At 29.1% G+C, this 18,892-nt stretch overlaps 3 protein-coding genes across 6 annotated transcripts; all 3 read right to left on the bottom strand.

Moving 5' to 3' along the window:
• Window positions 1-441: 441 nt before the first annotated feature.
• On the bottom strand, window positions 442-7,241 carry LOC110673144 (uncharacterized). Of its 3 annotated transcripts, none has more exons than XM_058137404.1 (4): window positions 6,987-7,241; window positions 6,069-6,342; window positions 5,684-6,038; window positions 442-1,019 (listed from the first exon to the last, which is right to left on the bottom strand). In XM_058137404.1, the coding sequence occupies exons 3-4, from the start codon at window positions 5,997-5,999 to the stop codon at window positions 538-540; spliced, it is 798 nt and encodes a 265-aa protein (XP_057993387.1). In that variant the 5' UTR covers window positions 6,000-6,038; window positions 6,069-6,342; window positions 6,987-7,241; the 3' UTR covers window positions 442-537. The 3 variants fall into 3 exon arrangements, with proteins under 3 accessions (XP_057993387.1, XP_021691876.2, XP_021691874.2); XM_021836184.2 differs by having other exon boundaries at window positions 5,684-5,785; window positions 5,891-6,342; window positions 6,987-7,235; XM_021836182.2 differs by having other exon boundaries at window positions 5,684-6,342; window positions 6,987-7,240.
• Window positions 7,242-11,025: 3,784 nt separating this feature from the next.
• On the bottom strand, window positions 11,026-13,862 carry LOC110672626 (uncharacterized). Of its 2 annotated transcripts, XR_002498341.2 has the most exons (7): window positions 13,493-13,862; window positions 13,308-13,406; window positions 12,982-13,200; window positions 12,320-12,416; window positions 11,678-11,740; window positions 11,264-11,521; window positions 11,026-11,190 (listed from the first exon to the last, which is right to left on the bottom strand). XR_002498341.2 is itself a non-coding variant. In XM_021835444.2 (6 exons), exons 1-6 carry the CDS (start codon window positions 13,727-13,729, stop codon window positions 11,328-11,330), a joined length of 909 nt encoding a protein of 302 aa, XP_021691136.2. In that variant the 5' UTR covers window positions 13,730-13,862; the 3' UTR covers window positions 11,026-11,327. The 2 variants fall into 2 exon arrangements, 1 of the variants encoding a protein (XP_021691136.2); XM_021835444.2 differs by having other exon boundaries at window positions 11,026-11,521.
• A 3,209-nt stretch (window positions 13,863-17,071) lies between these two features.
• Window positions 17,072-18,104, bottom strand: LOC131177965 (uncharacterized). Its single transcript, XM_058143145.1, has 2 exons — window positions 17,843-18,104; window positions 17,072-17,211 (listed from the first exon to the last, which is right to left on the bottom strand). Exons 1-2 carry the CDS (start codon window positions 18,102-18,104, stop codon window positions 17,072-17,074), a joined length of 402 nt encoding a protein of 133 aa, XP_057999128.1.
• Between the last annotated feature and the right edge of the window lie 788 nt (window positions 18,105-18,892).

The following is an 18,892-nucleotide window of genomic DNA, read 5'->3' as shown; positions in this document are numbered from 1 at the left end:
GTGAAAATAATTTATAGATAATCAATAATTAAAACTTAAAATCACTTAGATTTAAAAATAAACTAGGATTTAGATTTAGAAATAAACTAGGATTTTAAGAAGATTTATTAATTGCTTACAAAACTTAATGGGTTTTATGTTAATCAAATATCGTACAAAAATATGTTTGATTTTCTTAAAATACTCTTTGATTTGCTTGAAAAAGATGTCAAGATTTTATAATCAATCACCTTCAAACTTTATTTTCTTTTAAAAATTAAATGACCCAATACCAATCTCAATAGATTTAATTCATAAACCTCAACTCTGAAATCATTTTTACTATAAATTAGTCTTTGTTTTTGCTTGTCCATTAGTAATTTAGTTAATTTTTGCTTAGATTAAGACTTTATTTACGTTACCCATTACCTATTTTCTTTATTTTCTATTTAAATTGCTGCATTTAGTAAATTTAATTCTTATAAATTGCCATTAGTCTAAATAATCAAAACAACCATAGTCTAGTACTCAAACACAATTTTTCGTGAGAACAATACTTTACGTATCACTGCCCAAACACTCTGCATGAAAAACATGACAACATGAATGAACCCCAGTAACAGGCATGTCTCCGCTTCTTACAATCTGCTGAGAACTCCATAGGGATCTTTGTGAAAGAAACCTTTCACACAATCCACATTTAAAAGTATCATATGAAATACACAACCGACCTAAAATTTCAGATTCAAATGGTTTAGAAATATCTGAAAAATCTACGCTACTGCTAGCACTGCTCTGACAGTGGGCATCTCTATGAAGGGCAGCAGCATCAAACTCTAAAAGCCCAGTAACTGGGTTTTCAGAAGCTTCTCTTGCAGCTTGGGTGGGAAAGAATAAAGAGTGGATAGCTTTGGACAAAGGAGCGACGACCTGAAAAGTTACAATGAGAGGATGGGCATAACTAGAATGTGTGCTCAGACTCACAGCTATTTGAAAAGGATGAAGTGGATCCCCCCACTCTCTGGGTTTCCAGAAGTTCCCTGCAGAGATTTAATCCAACGCAGGAAGTTGAATCATTGCAAGATACTAGACATGCCCACGGCAAACATAATACATTACCACTATAGTAGGTGAGGAAGGTAATTGCTGCAAAACTTGAGCTAGCAATTACAGAAGGCAAAAGAACACTTAGTTAAATTCAGAAAGCGGGAAAAAAAAAAATCAACATTAGCGACAAATATCAAAAGATGCTAATTGTGAGACTTTCTAGTCTGTTGTAGAACAGTTGATGTTTGAACAGTTGTGGTGTGTCCCTAATTACCTGTGACTTGAACAACTAAAAATTCAAGTTACAATTGCCCAAATCCACTCTTAGTACAAGATTCAAGAGACACCAGTCCAAAACCCTGGTGACTAAACAGACAAGTGATATTTCACTGAAGAAAATAAAATGTTGCTGCACCTATCAGGATATTCAGGGGACCAGATAATAGGCATGAGGGTCCACACCCCACAGATTCCACTCTCCACAAAGCCCCAACATGCAGGTTTACTTGGACTGGGCTAGGTCAAATCACCAGATCTGAACCTAAGGGCAACCAACTTTTTTACTTGTAGTCAAGCACTCGGAAACACAAGTATCTCATACAAGAAACTAAATACGATAATGAAGAGGATGAGTTATGCAGTTGCAGATTGTACCGTCAGATCTCCAAAAAGTTGTATTATATCTTGTGTTATACTTAAGATACGTATTCTGTGAGTGTAATTGTTATTTAGCTTTAACCTATAAAGAAAATGGCACCCTAAATTCTAATGCGTGAGGCTCTCACACAATGGGGGTCAAACATACCCAACTTGTCCCCTACTTTAAAGAGAGGCTTATCTTTATGACTAAAACTTATCATCTCCAAGTCATTATGGAGCAACCTTATTGATGCACCAAGGTGCACATTTTAAGAAGTGCGACATGAGGCCTTGAGGTCACTTGTTAAGAGTCTATTTGGTATTGTTACTGAAAGTGTTGTTTAAAAAAGCACCTTCTTAAATATATTAGTTAAAGGGTATTAAAAATTGATTTAAAATTAAATTTAACGTGTTTTAAATCAAAAGAATATTAAAATAATAAAACAGTTCTTTCCAAACTACTTTTTCAACGGCATCTAAAATTGTACTTTTCAAAAAAAGCATTTTTTGGCACCTGAATCTCAATGGTACTATTTTCTTCCAAGAATGATTAACTTCAGAATTTTGATAGGCTTTGAAGCACATCATGATCACACCACCAACCTAGAAGAAAAGGATAATTATTTTTTATCAAAAAATCTTCATCAATACCAAAGTAAAAACTTTGTTTCCAGATTTGCTGGCAGAACCCATAAACCCTTCTTTTTTTACATGAATGAGCTTTCTTACCTCCATCCCCCAACTTTCCCCCTAAAGGAGAAAACAAGCAACAAAGCATTATTTCTCTATCCCAAGTGGTTTCCATTTCACTTTAAACAAATAGAGAATAAATAGTTTATTAATTCCAATGGCAGAATTCAAGATAAGTAAGGTTGGACCATAACCTCAAATTCACAAGCATCCATGTGGGTTACATGGCCAAATTTCAGCATAAAACTGAAAAATTACTACAATTCAGATATACAAGTTTCAAATCTATCCTTTCCATTAGACCTATCTGAAAACAAAAGCAAATATTATATTGAATCTTCAGCTGACTACCAAGTAAAAGATAAAACAGAAGCAGAAAGGAATGCACAGGTATTATGTACGAGGTGTTTGTTTGTGCCACCACCAAAAACAGAAAAATAGAAAACCATATAAGAGATGACGATGTGGTAGCACATAAAAACAGGGAAATACTAAAACATAAGTACATAATAATAGTAGTGCCCCTTGTAAACCACGAGCAAAATCAATCATACCCAATAGCCTCTCAAACTGTGTCTCACCATCAAATTGCATCTCTAAGGTGAAAATTTTGGAGTTCTTTACAGACAATATGTACTATTATGCTTTAAAATTTTTATGTCAAAACATGTCGAGATTTATCTTTTTTTAAAAAACAAGCATTGGTTCATGTTTTAAGTTACAAATATACTGCCTTAAGCATTTTTTATGCAGTGTGCATTGCAAATATCCTCTCCAAATCATGTCTCACTATCATAATTTGGTTTGCCAAATTTTTTTCACTTTTTTTGGTTTCTTTTTCATTGCCATTTTAAAATTGATCTTGAATGACAGCGCTCTTAAGATCCCACAAACAATTCAATAGTCCAAACACTCAAGGACATTTAGGGTGCAACAGCATCTTCTAAATTTGTATATCCATTTTATGCCAGAAAAAGTTAATAGACTCATAGAATGCATGCATAGATAGATGTATTTACTTTTTTTTTTTTTTGAAAGTTGTGACCAACATAAATAGTTCAAAAACCTTCTGCCAATATGCGAATCTCACTCCCTACAAAGTTGCCTCTACTTCACAAATTTAGTTTCAAGAGGAAATTTCTTAATTTATCTCAAAATGTTTCAAGTCAAATCAAACTGCAGAGATGCAAATGTGTGAGAATAGATGTTATATTTCATAATATTTGCTGTACCTAAGTACCTTATTTTTATAGTGTTTTTAGTATTAATTTTAGTAGTTTTTATTATGCTTTCCTAGTTATTTTGTTAATTTCTTAATTTTATTGTTTTTAGAGAGTTTTGGTGTTTTTGTGCCTGTTTTCAGAAAAATTATCAATTTGGAGCAAGAATTGGGAGAATTCATCAATTGAGTTTGAAAAGTAGCAATTTTGCAGTGAATCTCACACCCAAGCCAAGGGATTCAGCAGAATTTCACTCCCTGGCCATGAGGCTTACTGCTTGCGAAGAGAATAAAAAAAAATTTGGTTTTGAGCAACTTAATTCGGCCATGGCAGTGAAACTCACGGCCAGGCCTTGGGAATGGGTCAAGGCGGTCTTGTGTGGTGTTTTAGAGGGGTATTCTTCCTATTTTGCTCTGGTCTCCTATTCAGATATGGAATTGGAGATTCCAGCTGATCCTAGCCATACAAAAGCCGATATTTTCATCTGTTGAGGACTTATGGCTGCTGAAAACTCGAGGAAGACTAATCTGAGCTGGGATTCAAGCAAGGAGAATTTAAGACCTAGAGATTGAAGAGAAGAACCACGTTCTCTACAATTATTCTAGAGTTTCTATTTCTCTCCCTTGTTCTATTTTGAATTTATTTTCTAGAACTCATTGTGAGGATGATTAAGGATTTTTATTTAAGTGAACTTGTGTTTGATTTTGTTATTATGAGGAACTAAATTCTTAGGGTACCTGCTGTAGTGTGGATTTAAATTCAATTCTAGAAATTTTGTATTAGTTTTCTTTATTAATGGAATTGTCTATTATTTGGGTTTAACACTTTTGGGCATTTTATTTATCCTTGATTGATTTCAATTCATAATTGGTACTAGGAAGGAATTGAGAATCCTAATAAACACATGACTAATAATTGGAGTGGGAATAGTCACTATACTTAGTGAATTAATTGGTATTTATTTTTCCATTGGAAGATAGGTAATAGATTTCAATTAATATTTTTATTAAGTCTCAAGACGGATTTATTAAATAATTTAGGATCATTGATCCTTGCATTAGTAATCAAATTTGGATTATTAAACAAATTGGAATTGATAATTAGACCAAGAGAAATCAAGGATACCTCGTCCTTTATCGACTGAATTTTTAACCAGCTTTTATTGTGTTCTTTAGAGTTAATTTTAATTTTAGATTTTAGTTAAATTTATTGTCCATTCCCATTTAATTTCGACTGTTTAGATATTAGTAAGGTTAGTGCATATTTTTGGTATTTAATTGCATTCCTCATGGGAATTATATCTAATTGATCACTGTATTACTCAAGCGATTTTGTATGCTTGCAAAAAAGCCTATCAATATTATCAATGACACAAACATCAAACGGGAATCAGTTTGATCATCCATCAAAGTATATTACTCCTCCAATATCTACTTCACTCTAAAATTAAAGTAAAATCAAACATGCAAAAGAAAGGAGGGAAAAGGGGGAAATTCACATCAGTGCACCAATCAAGCCGAAGAAACTGACCTACTTGGAAACCATGAGACAGAAGAGGTCATACATAAATTAAGGAAAAGATGAGGTTAAATATCAAAGCCCTGAAAAAATAACTACTAGCTATCATAACAAAGGGAGAGAGGAGGAAGAGCCATATGGTCCCAGCATCGTCCAAAAAGGGCAAACATGAGTACGGGGGAGCTGTGATCATGAACAATGTGTCTTCCAAGATATATCTTGTTGACTACTAATAAAAATTTAAAATCTTCAAACAGGACAACCACTTTTGTCTCTCTTAGCAAGGAGTGAAAAAATGCTATGAAGAAAAAAGCCCCATTTTGAAAATTAAAATGATATATGGAAATGGAACCATCTAAGGCCCCAGTAAAAATTATGATTGTTCTCCTAATTAAGTTAACTTTGCTATATTTTGTAAATTCAAGAAGTTTTGAGTCCTAAACACTATCATGTGCACCCTTCCAAATTCCTTTTTGAAAAAACAAAATTACAGTTCAAACAAGTTTATTAATTATCAGGTAATTTGCAATAAGAACAATATTGGACAGGTTAAAGAAAATGTCAAGAATGGAGGAAATACATCTTTTTACCTCTCCTTGTTCCAGTTTCATAATCATCAGCATTAATTTCCTGTATGACTGGAGGTGTCCACTGAGGACCAGAAGAAAGATCAGGACTAGTCAAAAGCAGGCCTGTGCCAACAGATGCAGAACAACAATTATTATAAAGATGGTTGCCTCTCATCCATCTGCTTTCTTTTCTGTTTGATGCTGTTGAGGACCAAAGTAGTAGGTTACCTTTGCGTGAATCATTCGGCAGCTCTTCAAATGGGAAAGTAAAATCCCATCTTGATGGGGGTGGTGAGACACTTGTATTAGTTTGCCAGTAACGCTCATGCTGAACCATGGACCAATCTCCACTGGTCGTATTTGACCCATGTGGCCTTGCAGCCACACAACACAGTGAACCTGTTTTAGTTATTTTCAATAAACCTCACCAAAATCAATTCTGTTGGCTTTCAACCTTTGTAAAGCTACAACAGGTGATAGCACATCTCAAGGAATCGAAGATATCATCTTCACTGTAGTACCGAACTGAAGCAACATATGCAAGTCCTCTGGAATCAAGTGCAATCTTCAAGATAGAAGGATAATGCAGAGGAATCTCCAACTTTTTAATAAATACACACATCGCAAGCATCCCCTTGTGCAAGCTGGATAAGCATCACTTGATCAAATGTCAATCAGTCCTGACAATAATAAAATCAGCAGGTGAATTGGATATCTTCTTGAAAACAAACTTGACTCTACATCCACCTGAGAAACTTTGCTATAGTTGTCAAGTGGAAAGTGGAACCACCTAACAAATTGAGAAAGTATAGAAATCAAAAGTTGAGTTCTATAGTTTGTAAATCAAAAACTATAGTTTGACAAATTTATCCTGACAAACTTTGCCATAGTTTGTAAATTCAACAAATTTGAGTCCTAAAAGTCACAGGCATCATAGAGAGGGAAAAAATAATTAATAATGGAATGCTACATCCACGATCCAACAGCACACTGCATTATGATATCATATTAAGAAAAAAAGAAAATTCCCATGCTTTAATCCAATAAAATAATTAAAAAAAAAAACACATGCAGGCAAATAAGAAACCAACAAATTGAGAAAATATATAAATCAAAAGTGCCAAACAACAGAAAACCAGTAAAATCAAAAGACAAAATCAGAAGAGGTCCCTCTATCTCTCCCCAAGCTAAATTTTATGGTCAAATTTAGTGGTTGGCAATCGTGAATTGCACATAAGTCTCAAAACGAAGTACCAAATTAACAAATTAAAAAACAAAACTGAACCGCATTATTAAGAATGCAAAAAACAACAGAAGAACTTACAAGCTTATCTGTACACTGAAACATTGAAGTAAAGATTGAGATTAGCTGAAAAGCATAACATCTGAGAGAGAGAGAGAGAGAGAGAGAGAGAGATACAGATGCTGGTCAAAGGACAAAACAACGAGGTAGTGAGAGAAATGCTGTGCTTGGCGACTACCGGGTGACAGACACAGCATTAATTGAAAGTGGAAACCCTAATTTATCAGTGAAAGGGAAATTACTTTAATCAATTGAAATTTATTGAAAGCCCGCCCCTTCGGCGCTAGGCCATCCGTATTTTACAGTACTTTTGCGGCCCGTTTGCAGAAATTATTCAGCAAGGCGGTAAGTAAATTCTTATTGAGTCTAAAATTAATTATTCAATCCTTTTATATATATATAAAAAAATTCTATTATAATTTTATATTATTAATTCTATATAATTATTAGTTTATTAAAAATTATTTATTATAATATAATAAAATTAATAAAAAAATCTTAAACACAGAATTTATTTTTATTAATTATTTTAAATATTTTCAAATTTATAATATTTAATTATAAAATTATAATTAAAAATTAATTACTTAGTTAAAATTATTTTTAATAATTAAATATTTAATTAAATAAAAATTTATATTTCTGCTACTATATATGAAATTCTAATTTTATTCACAATAACTATTTTATTTGTTATAGATTTATAACAAATATTGAAATTGAGAATTTAAATTTTTATTCTAATTTTAACTATAACAAAAAAATTATTGGTATCAATAGAAATATATTTTTTACTATATATGAAAATTTTTTCCATTAACTTTATTTTCATTAAACATAAAATATTCTTATTTTTCAATTCATTATTAGCTATAATAAATTAAGAAAAAATTTTTATTAAAATCATTAATAAGTTTATTAGAATTTCATTTGAATTTTAATTAATTTAGATAAATAGAAAAATTCATAATATTTTTAAAATTTTGATAAAATTAATTAAATCATAAAATTATATATAATTAATTTTAGCAAAAGAAAAAAATTATATAAAATTGAAAAAGGTGCTCAAATTTTTTTTTTTATTAATTAGACCTGCTTTCAAATAAATTTTAATTTTATTGCATCAAATAAACTATTTTAATCTATGAATAAAAATCATTTAAACATTATGAATAAGTAATCATCTAAAATAAAAAAAAAAAATTGATCTTTGTATTATAATGTAATAAAATATTAATGCGCATTCATTCAAAATTTTATCTATTTAAATAAGTTTTATATTATTATCTTAATTAAATATATAGATATTTAAAGTTATATTAAATAATAAATTAATATATAATATATAATTATAAAAATACATTTTTAAATTATATAATTTAAGTTTTCTCAATATATTGAAATATGATATATAAATTTTTATTATAAATATTTAATTTATTAATTTTTAAAAATTATATATATGCTAAATCATATATTTACACGATATATTGTTACATTATTTGATAAAAAAAAAATTGGTATTAACTTATTATCCTACATCTTATACTTAAGGTAGATGTTTAATGAATAATAAATACATTAGTCAACTTGTTTTTGTTTTTAATTTTTATATTGTTTAATCAATGTAGTTTCAATTATTTATACTATTTAATCCATATATAATTTTAATTGTCTATACCATTTAATCTCTTTGATCAAATTATTTTATATGAAATTAATTATAAATTTCATATAAATTATTTTATATGAGATTAATTTAGCATGTAAATTATATTATATAGAGATACTATTATATTATATAAATTTTCCATTAACATTTTTATCTTATTTTATTTATTTATTTATTTATCCAATTCTTTCTTACATTGATATTTCATTAATTTGTCGTTCTCTTTGCACATTTTACATGAAACTATTAATTTATTATATAGCTTGCTCCATTTACCCTTTGTTTGGGAGGAGATTTTTCAAAGTAATGAGAGATTTTTTAAGATTTAAAAATATTGAATTTGCATTTGAAATAGTGGAATATTTTTTAAAATATAATTTTTAAAATTTTTTGAAAACCTCTAAAAATTTCTATTTTTCAATTTACAAAACCGGCGAGTTAATAAAATTTTCACTTTAAAATCTCCAATTATTTCAAAAAAACTTTCCATCTTTCTAATCACTAAAAAATTATAAAGATTTGAAAATTATGAAAAATTTCATTTTATAAAATCTTACTTCACTCTACCTCCTCCCAAACGCAGAGTTAATATAAGAAGTTAAGAAAATATTTTTTAAAAAGGCATATATTTATAAATATTGTGTGGAAAAAAAATTATTAACTATTTTAAAATTTTTACGATAAAAATATATCAAATTTTAAATTAATTTTTAATACCTTTAACATATTTAAAGATAAAAATTTCAATAATAAGAGTAACTTTCATAGCCCGTCATTGAATTTTACCTTATTATTTTACTTTTTTTTTTTAATTTTAATTTATTATTAAAAAATCTTTAAATTTTAAATTTATTTCATAAAAATCTCTCCAATTAAATCAAGCAGTGCAAAAGATTGATAAAATGTTTAATTTAGAATAAATTTTGTAAAATAAAGTTAAAATTCAAAAATTTTTTAATAATAAATTAAAATTAAAAAAAAATAAAATTTAAGAACGACCTATAAAAATTACCCAGTAATAATGTTAAATGCACTCTTTTATACTCTTTTGCTAAAGCCTATATGTCCATATAATCCTTTTTTTTTTTTCTTTTAAGAAATATTATAAATCCGTACCCTATCGTGGGAAAAGTTTAATATATAGGCTTTAAATTTTATATTTTTTAACCGAGCCACTTAGTTTTATTTCCTCATTTTGCTTATCTGATTTTTTAAATTTTTAGAAAAGGTAAAAAAAATGTACTTTAGAGTTGTTGGATTAATTATTAAAATAATGTTAAAAAATAAATATTAATCAAATTAATGTAAAATGAAAACTAATTGCCTAAATAATGTCGGAGAGAGAGAGCAAGTGGCAGCTTTTTTAGATCATAAAAATTGTCTATCTATGTGGCTTTTCTTTTTTATTGTTATTTTCTTGAGTAATTATTTATTAATATTTTATTGTTGGAGATGGTGGAAGTTTAATTTAATTTATTTTTAATTTTTTTATTTAATTTAATTTAAAAATTTTAATTTAATCTCAATTTAATTTAAAAATGAAGAAAATTAGGAAAATAAACTTTTTAATTTTTAGGTTAAATTAAGAAATTAAAAAATTAAATTTGTTTATTTTTTTATTTAAATAAAAAAATTTAATTCATAAATTTTTATTTTTATTTTATATTAAATTTAAATTAAAACTTTTAAGTTATTTTAAATAAAAAATTAAAAATGAATTAAACTGAGCTTTTTCAATAAATACAGAACAGAATTAAATATTTTACCAATCCCTTGTAATGCTTGATTTAGCTACTCCAAATAATTTTAATATAATAACTTGTTCAAAAATCTAACAATTAACTCAGTGGCATTGTAGTTGGATTATAAATCCTTGAATTCAATAAATTATTTAGAAAGAATTTCCATAATCTTTCTATATTTGAATAACTTGCATTTATCTTAAAATGACATGTACTTTTTAAATATGATTTTTATCATTAAATTTTATTTAGAATGTATTTAATTTAACTTATAAAAATAAACTTACAAACACTTATAAGCTAATTTGAATTTATAAACATTTAAAATTTTAAGCAGTTATGTATTTTATTAAAGTGTTTATAAGTTACTGATAAATAATTAATGTGTTTAATAAAAAATAACTTATAAGCACATTTATTATTAAAATGATAAGAAAATATATTAAATAAAATTTATGATGAAATTTTAAAAATTAAATAAAATTAATATAATAAAATATTTTACCAAATTAATTTATAAATATCAAAAATAAAAAACTGAGTCCTTAACTTACTTTTTTTAGCTTATAAATTTAAAAATTGTTATAAATAAAGAAGACTGATTGACTTATAAGCTAGTTTAACCGGTTTATAAGTTAAGGTAAAATCCACTAAACTTAGAATAAGATTTTTTTTTTTTTTAAAGGAGAATAGTAGGATTCTTGAGATATAGAGCTCATTACATCCCCATTATGTTTCCAAAACCAACTAAACATTCCCTCGAAGTACATCACCAAGGAAGAAACAAAAGCATAAACCTGATCGAATTGACCTGCAATAAACGCATTAAGGGTTATTTTCAGTATATACAAGTGCACTTGCATATTAACCGGGATTAGTCTCACATATTCTGCAGCTACTTTCTTGATGATTGGCTGAACAGCATGGCTGCCGTAATCCATAGTGTGATTACTTGCTAGCTATTCCATACACTTGAGGGTTTACAAAAGCAGCATTAGACAAGAAAGCTGTGCTTAATTCAACACCTGAGAAACCTGCTTCATTAATTTTCTTTCCTGTTTCTCTGGTTAGGTGACAGCCATCAGCAACTGTCTGTTGCAAAGGATCAAGGATGTTCTGCAGAAATCTAAGCAATGTTCCATCTGCATCACCCAAAACCAACAACAACTAAGCCTTAATCCCAACACCGGAAAAAAAAAAAATCAACAACAACACTAACAGCATAGAAAATCTAGTAAGTTTGACATTTGTAGATCACTCTGATCTCACCAATGAACCAAGAAATTCAAGCTCTGTACCTTTAGCTGCCACATGCTCCACAAATAAGTAAAGCCCACCTGGCCTAAGCACCCTCTTCACCTCTAGACACAGAAGGTTCAAATTAAATCTCAGTAGCTTGCATTGACACGATTTTAGCATTGCACTCAACAAAAATACATAGATTAGCATAAATTTTGAGAGTAATAGGAATTAAGTGATCTTAAGTTGGTTGTATGGAAAACATAGTTCTGGTATGGAGACATACGAGATAGGGAATAATTTAATTGACCAAACAAATTATAAGCATTGAACTCTCAAGGGGGATTTGGAATTCCCATTGAACAGAATACATTCATTATTAATACATAATGGGTTTATTACAAGGATAATGTTGACCAATCAAATATATCCATGAGAACTAGTTTCCATCATGTCTCTCCATGTTTTCTTTCTGACGTGCCGAAAAAATGTCTCTCCATGTTCTTCCACAGGAATTATTAAGCTGAACAAAATATTGAATATCTTCTCTTATAGAACTAAACAAAGAAATCCAGAATAAACTAACAGAAACAGAAGAAATTCAAACTGGACTATTTATGTTAAATGTTTTCTAGCTTAAGTGCATGAATATAAAGTTTGCTAAACTTCAGAGAATACAGAATCCTCATAAAATCATTTACCTTGCAATGTCTGATCAACATTGGCAACTGAGCACAGTACGAGAGTTCCAATAACTGCATCAACTGAAGCATCACTTAATGGTATGGCCTCCCCCACCTGGATGTAATGAATATCTTGAAAATCAACGAAAAACAACAACTTTCTCTTCCATTTTACAACAATTCCATTTGAAAATATATGTTACTAAAGCAAAAATTGACAAAATAAGCTTTGAACTCAATAGCATTAAAATTGTGAGTAACTTGGATTATTGCTTTGTGATGGAATTAAAAGTAACTGTCATCAAGTAAAGCCTGTCATTTCCTTCCCATCTAAAGACAAATGAAAGATCAACATAAAGGGAGGAAGGGAAATGGGTTGAGGGAAAAGTTTTACCTTTTCACTTCTTTCCAAATAATTTCCCCTTAACTTCCATTTCTGTAGAAAGCAACTTTTCATCTTTTTGGTTGCATAAGATGCCACCATGTGATGGCTATCTCTAAGGTTTATACCAATTTGGTTTCAAAGCAGTAATGAAAAGGCCAATTGAGAATTGTGATACTGATACCCTCGTCTAAAAAGAAACCAATCTGCAATTTGGTTTCCGAGGGTGTAATGGTCATGTATGGCAGGCATTTTAATGGGTTCATTATAGATAATGAAATAGGAGAAACGGACTTACTGCTTGTATAAATTTGAAATTTGTGGGCAGCAGACCAGCAGCCTCTGCAGCTTCCTGCGCATATCTTTCCATCTTTACATTTGGATCCATGCCAAAAACCTCTAAATCAGCATCATTGGCATAGTATTTGAGGTTAGGACCAGTGCCAATGCCAATCTCTAATATTCTCTTGGCCTTTCCCCTCAAATTAGTAAAAAGCTGTGACTTGTAAGCCGCAATCTGACCAAATAACAGAAATATAGCACCACATCACCAACTGGGGAAGCCAAGAAGATGTCAAAAATGAAAACCCAACATGGCAAAACTAGTTCAAAAAGCTCGCTAACCTCTGCCTCATAGGATCTCGTAGCGTCTGAATTCAAAACCGATGCATAAAATTCCTCGTACCAATCTGGTCTTGGAGGGTGAACTCTATTCAGTACAGTCTACAAATTATGCATCTCTTCGGATCAACAATGACACAAATAATCAACTCTTCTTGTTCAATAAATCCATAAAATTTAAGCCATACCTTATAATCAGAAGCATTAGCCGGAGGCACTGAAACTGAAAGTAAACCTGTTGCTGTAGCTTCAAGAAAATGCCTCCTTCCACATGGGCAAAATCTCGATGGCTTGGGCTCATGGTTACTAGTTTTTTCTAATCCTCCAGGGTGATTCGAGGGCGTGATTATCGAAGTTGAAGTCTTATGGGAAGAAGTACAGAGAGTGTTGGGGTTTAGAGGAAAAAGAGATGAATGGAGTAACATCCTTCAGATTGTTGGGTTTGTTGTGATGGTTTCTCTATGAAGATTCAACGCCACGGAAGTGATTGTAGCAATATCTATAGCTGTCGGATGGGAACGTTTGGCATCGCCGTTGAAATTACGGCATCTAAACCCGAACTTGGGTGGTATTTTTAAAGGGAAATTATAATTTAATCCTAAAAGATAAAATTTATTATTTAATTTTTATATTTTTAAATTTAAATAATTTAGTTATTAAAATTTAATAAAATTTTTAATTTAATATTTATTGTTAAAATTTTATTAATTTATCATTCATTTTAATAAAAATAAATAAAATATTTTTATTTTTATTTTTATTTTTAATCTAAAAATATTTTAGTCTATAAGTTATATTTTTTTTAATAATTTAATTCATAATATTTTATTTATTAATAATTTAATCTCTATATTTAAAATATAAATCTTATTAAAATAAAAATTTTAATTTAAATTATTAAAATATTAATTAATTATTTTAAGATCTTTAAAATTTTTAATTAATTAAAAAATTATCAACATATTTCAAACATTGATTTTTAAATATTATAATTATTTATAAATAAATCCTTATAATTTTATAAAATTTTAATTATGTCATTGTTATTTGAATAATATATAAATAATTTTATTTATTTATTTATAATATTTTTATATATTATATTATATTATATTATATTATTATATATATTAAAAAAATAAATGTGAATGTAAATTATTATTAAAATAAAATTTTAAGCATTAAATCATTTTTACATTAAAAATAAAATTAAAAATATTTTGATATTTTTATTAAATTTAATAAATAATTAATTGTAATTCTAACGATAGTAAATAATTTATAAATTTATTAAAATTTTAAAAATTAAATTATTTAAAAAATTATGATAATTAATTTATAAATTTAATTAAATCCCAATCACTAAAGTCTCAATAAAATAAAATTTTAAAATTAAATTATTTTTAAATATAAAATAAAATAAAAAATATTTTAATTTTTTTTATCAAATTTAATAATAATTTAAATGAAAATCTAATAATAGGGATTTAGTTATAAATTTTATTATCGTATATTAAATTTTTTAGTTTTAAAAATATAAAAATTAAATTATAAATTTTATTAAATATTAAAAAAATATATTATAATTTATCTTAAAATTTATTATAAATTATTCAAATTTATCTTCATTATTATTATTATTATTATTATTATTATTATACCTCAATTAATTTAACTTCATATATTTTAAGAGCAACTTTCTCGATCTAATTGTTAGAGTGAGAAATTCTCTTAATTTTCTCATGTTTCTAGAGACTTCGTCTCTCTCTTTTTGTTGTTCCAACAATTCTCTCATATCCCTTCAGTTAAGGGACAACACTCCTTCCATTGTCCAAACGTGGATTTATCCTAGCCACCATCAGGTAGGGTATGTATATAGTTTTCGTTGTGTTTCTTTTGCGATTCTCACAGGTGGAGTGTTGCCCAGGTGAAGGATCTTTCTGTTACTCTGTGATGTTATTGTTGTTTGTCCAAAGGACCTATGCATCAACTTGGTGTTTGCTTTTTGGTTTAAGCCACGGGAAGGCACCTTGATGTTGTAAGGACAAAAATGTTAAAGGGTCCTATAAGCGGCTCGCTCGGTTAGCCACCTGATCCTTTAAGGCGCATAAGCCATATGAACTCTGCCCGTTGACTATCCTTGCTGATTGCCGGATTTGGTTGTTTGTCGTCTACTAAAGGCTCTCTGGAAGGTGGTTTCTTGGGTTTGAGAGTTGTTGGTCTGTTTTTCCCGTGTAAGAACTTGTAGTTCTTTTCCAGGCAACGATGGAAGGCTAGTGACGATGGTTCAGCTGCCTCTTCTACTTTTTGGTAGCTACGAGTTTGTGGGCCTTGGGTCGATCGTAATATAGAGCTAGCTTTTTTGGGCCTCCTTTCTAAATTGTAACCCTGTGATCTTTAGGCTGGTTTTGTTGAGTTGGTTCAAAAGGACTAATTTTGTACTAATCCACTATTTTAATGAAATTTCCTTTTGTTAAAAAGAAAAAACTTTATATATTTTAATTAATAAATTATTTAAAATATATTTTACTAATAATTTATATTTTAAAAATTTAATAATTTTATAAAATATTTAATTTTTATTTATTCAGAATATAATATATAAAAATTTATAAATATTATTATAAAAATATATTTTATATTTAATTCATTATTTATATAAATAAATCTAAAAATAAATATTTAATATATAAAATTCTAATCCAATATTAATGTTATAAATTTGAATGTATCCTAAATTTAATTATATAATACATGAATTTGTTACAAACTCAATTAAATTTAATTATTACATATTCATTGACGATGTAAGTGTAAATCTTAATTAATATTTATTAACTATTTCATATCAATATAATATAATTTAAATTAATAAAATAAATAATTTTCATATATTTTATATTAATTAATATATTATAAGTAAATAGTAGTAAAAAAATAAAAAATAAATGACAACTGTTCTAAAAGTAATTGCTGATGGTAATGGTTTTTTTTTTCTTTTATTTTTTGCACATCGTCTTGCTGGGTAGTTAGTGTTATAATACCATACCCAACCCTGAGATTTTAAGTCGGCAACCCACTCTGTACTTAGTTGTTGGATTTCCAATAGATCACTTATACTTAAGCTACTCCAATTCAAATATATTTAACCTAAGAGTTCTTAGAATAATCTGTTATCATTTCTACTAAAAGCAATTGCTAATGGCAAAGAGGTACCATATTTCCTTTAAGGCTGAGAGCCTTGCATCTTATTAGCAACCAGTACAGTCCTATCCTTTTATGGCATATTTGTCAACTGATTCTTCTAATGTGCAGGAAGGGATAAAAAGGAGAAAAAAAAAAGGGGGTAAGTGCTCAATTGGAAGAATATAACTGCTTCTCTATTGGATCTTCATTGCATGATCATAACAGGAAGTGCTCATCATCTTATAGGCTGGAACACAATGGAAAGGAGAGTGCTGTTGAACAAAGAAATCCATGCTATATATATTTTTTTGTTCATTTGCACCGATAAGTATGGTTGTGGCACTTAGTAGCTTCCATGGTCTTGTTTATACATATTGTGCATACAAGGGCACTGAGGAAACAAAAGTTTGACTTGTTTGTTTTTTATGGATGAACATAATCTGAAGGTGTATCGTTGGTGGCAATTTTGCTTTTGCATCCAGCCAATGTGATTATGTCTGTTTGTATTGATTTGCTAATTTATAGGTTCTTCTTTATCTGCTATAGATTTTATTTTTTTCATTGTATGAATGCAGCATTCTTCATTGAATATGAATATGAGGAGCAACAAGTTGATAAACTAAAGGAACTAGCCAAATGCACACTGATGTTACAAAACTTTTCCATGAGACTAAAGAAACTAATGTTTCAGAAGTAGAAGCAGGAGTCGCAGCAGCAGCTCCTAATGTCAGAAAAAAAAGGGGAGAAAAAAAAAAATAAAGAAAGAAAGATAAATAGTTAGACCATAGAACATAAATTATTTGTCAATGTAAAAGTATCTTGGCATTAATTTCTAGTCAGATTTAAACTGAAAGAATCATAAAGATGTTACCTTGGCAACCATTTCAGGAGAAGGGATGAATCCTAGATATGAAATTCTGTTGCAGTCTTCCTATGTATACTGTTGTCACATAAAGTCTCTCTGCCAATTTGTCCAAAGAACGCTTTTTCAACAGTAAAGTGGCCGAAACTCCCCAAAAGTCTACATTGATTCCAAGCGCCATGCCATCGTAAAACCATTTCTAAATCATCTCCATGACCAATGGTTTCGGATAAACTCCCATGACCAATGGATTAAGTTGAATTCCCATCAGTCGTGCTCTCAAATTCTTTAGGCAGTGTGGTATGGTACCATTGATATTGTTTGCAGAGAGATCCAAGATTTGAACATTTGTTATTTGGCACAATTGCAGGGGTACGCTTCCATGAAACTGATTGGATTGTAGGCTAATTGGAAACTGAGTGCCACCAAAATCGTTATCACTCAAATCCAAGTCATAAAGATAGCTCAAGCAAAGATTGGCTTATCTTACCTCTCAGCGGCTTGCAAATAGAGTCATTGTAAACAGAGTAATACTCTGCAGTGCAAAGGTCAAGTTGTACAACAACATGACCTGTTCGGTTGCTGCAAGCGATGCCTCTCAATTTACAGCAATCTCTTCCGTCGTCTTCTCTCCCCCAAGAAGAGAGAACACCATATTCGTCAACCAGTTCATCTTTCAACCTGAGGAGTGCCTGTCGCTCCCTTTCTATGCATTGAATACCAACATTTCCAACTCCTGGCTTCATGTGCATTACAAACGGGACCAGGGTATGCACATAATGAAGTTGAAGTGGTCTCCAACGCGTTATCAACATGATCACAAGCAACGAACACCAATCTTTGGATTTGTGAATTTTGCAATTGCTGCTTTTATAGTTCATCAAAACCAATAGACTGCAATACCACATAATGAAGTAATTCACATAAACACAGAAAGAACAACCCGTCAATTACGTAGCAAAGTCATCATAAAGAAGTCGGCAATCTGTCGAACCGGTGCCCACTCAAACGTAGATTATGATCAGGGCAATTAAAAATGAACTCTTAATGGAGAACTTTATCTTTAACTCAAAATCCAAATTTTGACCTTTTCCTAATTTGACTTATTCTATTTCATTGAGTGTTTTTAAATTAAGTGGGACTCCTAATCAGATTAGAATTTAAAAGAGTATTTAGCTTTGACTTTGTCCATAAAGGGTTCTTGCCCATTAATAAAAGGTTATTGCCCATTGGAGTTCCATGAAAAAAAAAAAAAAAGGCTTTAACTTAAGATAGAGAAATAACATAGTCTAGAGGAATTATTATAATCCATTGGACTAACTAATTTATTTACTATAAGTATGTATGTAGTGTTTGTTCTCATTTGGATTGATGTTTGTTCTCATTTGGATTGATGGGTGGTATAGTTTGAGCTTCTAATTAATGATTTAAAATAGTGAAATATGACATGTCTATGAAATGTAGCTCTATGTTGAAAGGGTGAATTACGTAAATATTATTATTTTGTGTGTTTTTATTTCTTTATAATTTATATGCTTCC

This window comes from Hevea brasiliensis, chromosome 2 (assembly GCF_030052815.1).
Source record: "Hevea brasiliensis isolate MT/VB/25A 57/8 chromosome 2, ASM3005281v1, whole genome shotgun sequence".
NCBI classification, from domain to species: domain Eukaryota; kingdom Viridiplantae; phylum Streptophyta; class Magnoliopsida; order Malpighiales; family Euphorbiaceae; genus Hevea; species Hevea brasiliensis.
The sequence above is the reverse complement of the archived record's forward strand: the minus strand, read 5'-3'. Positions and strand labels throughout refer to the sequence as shown.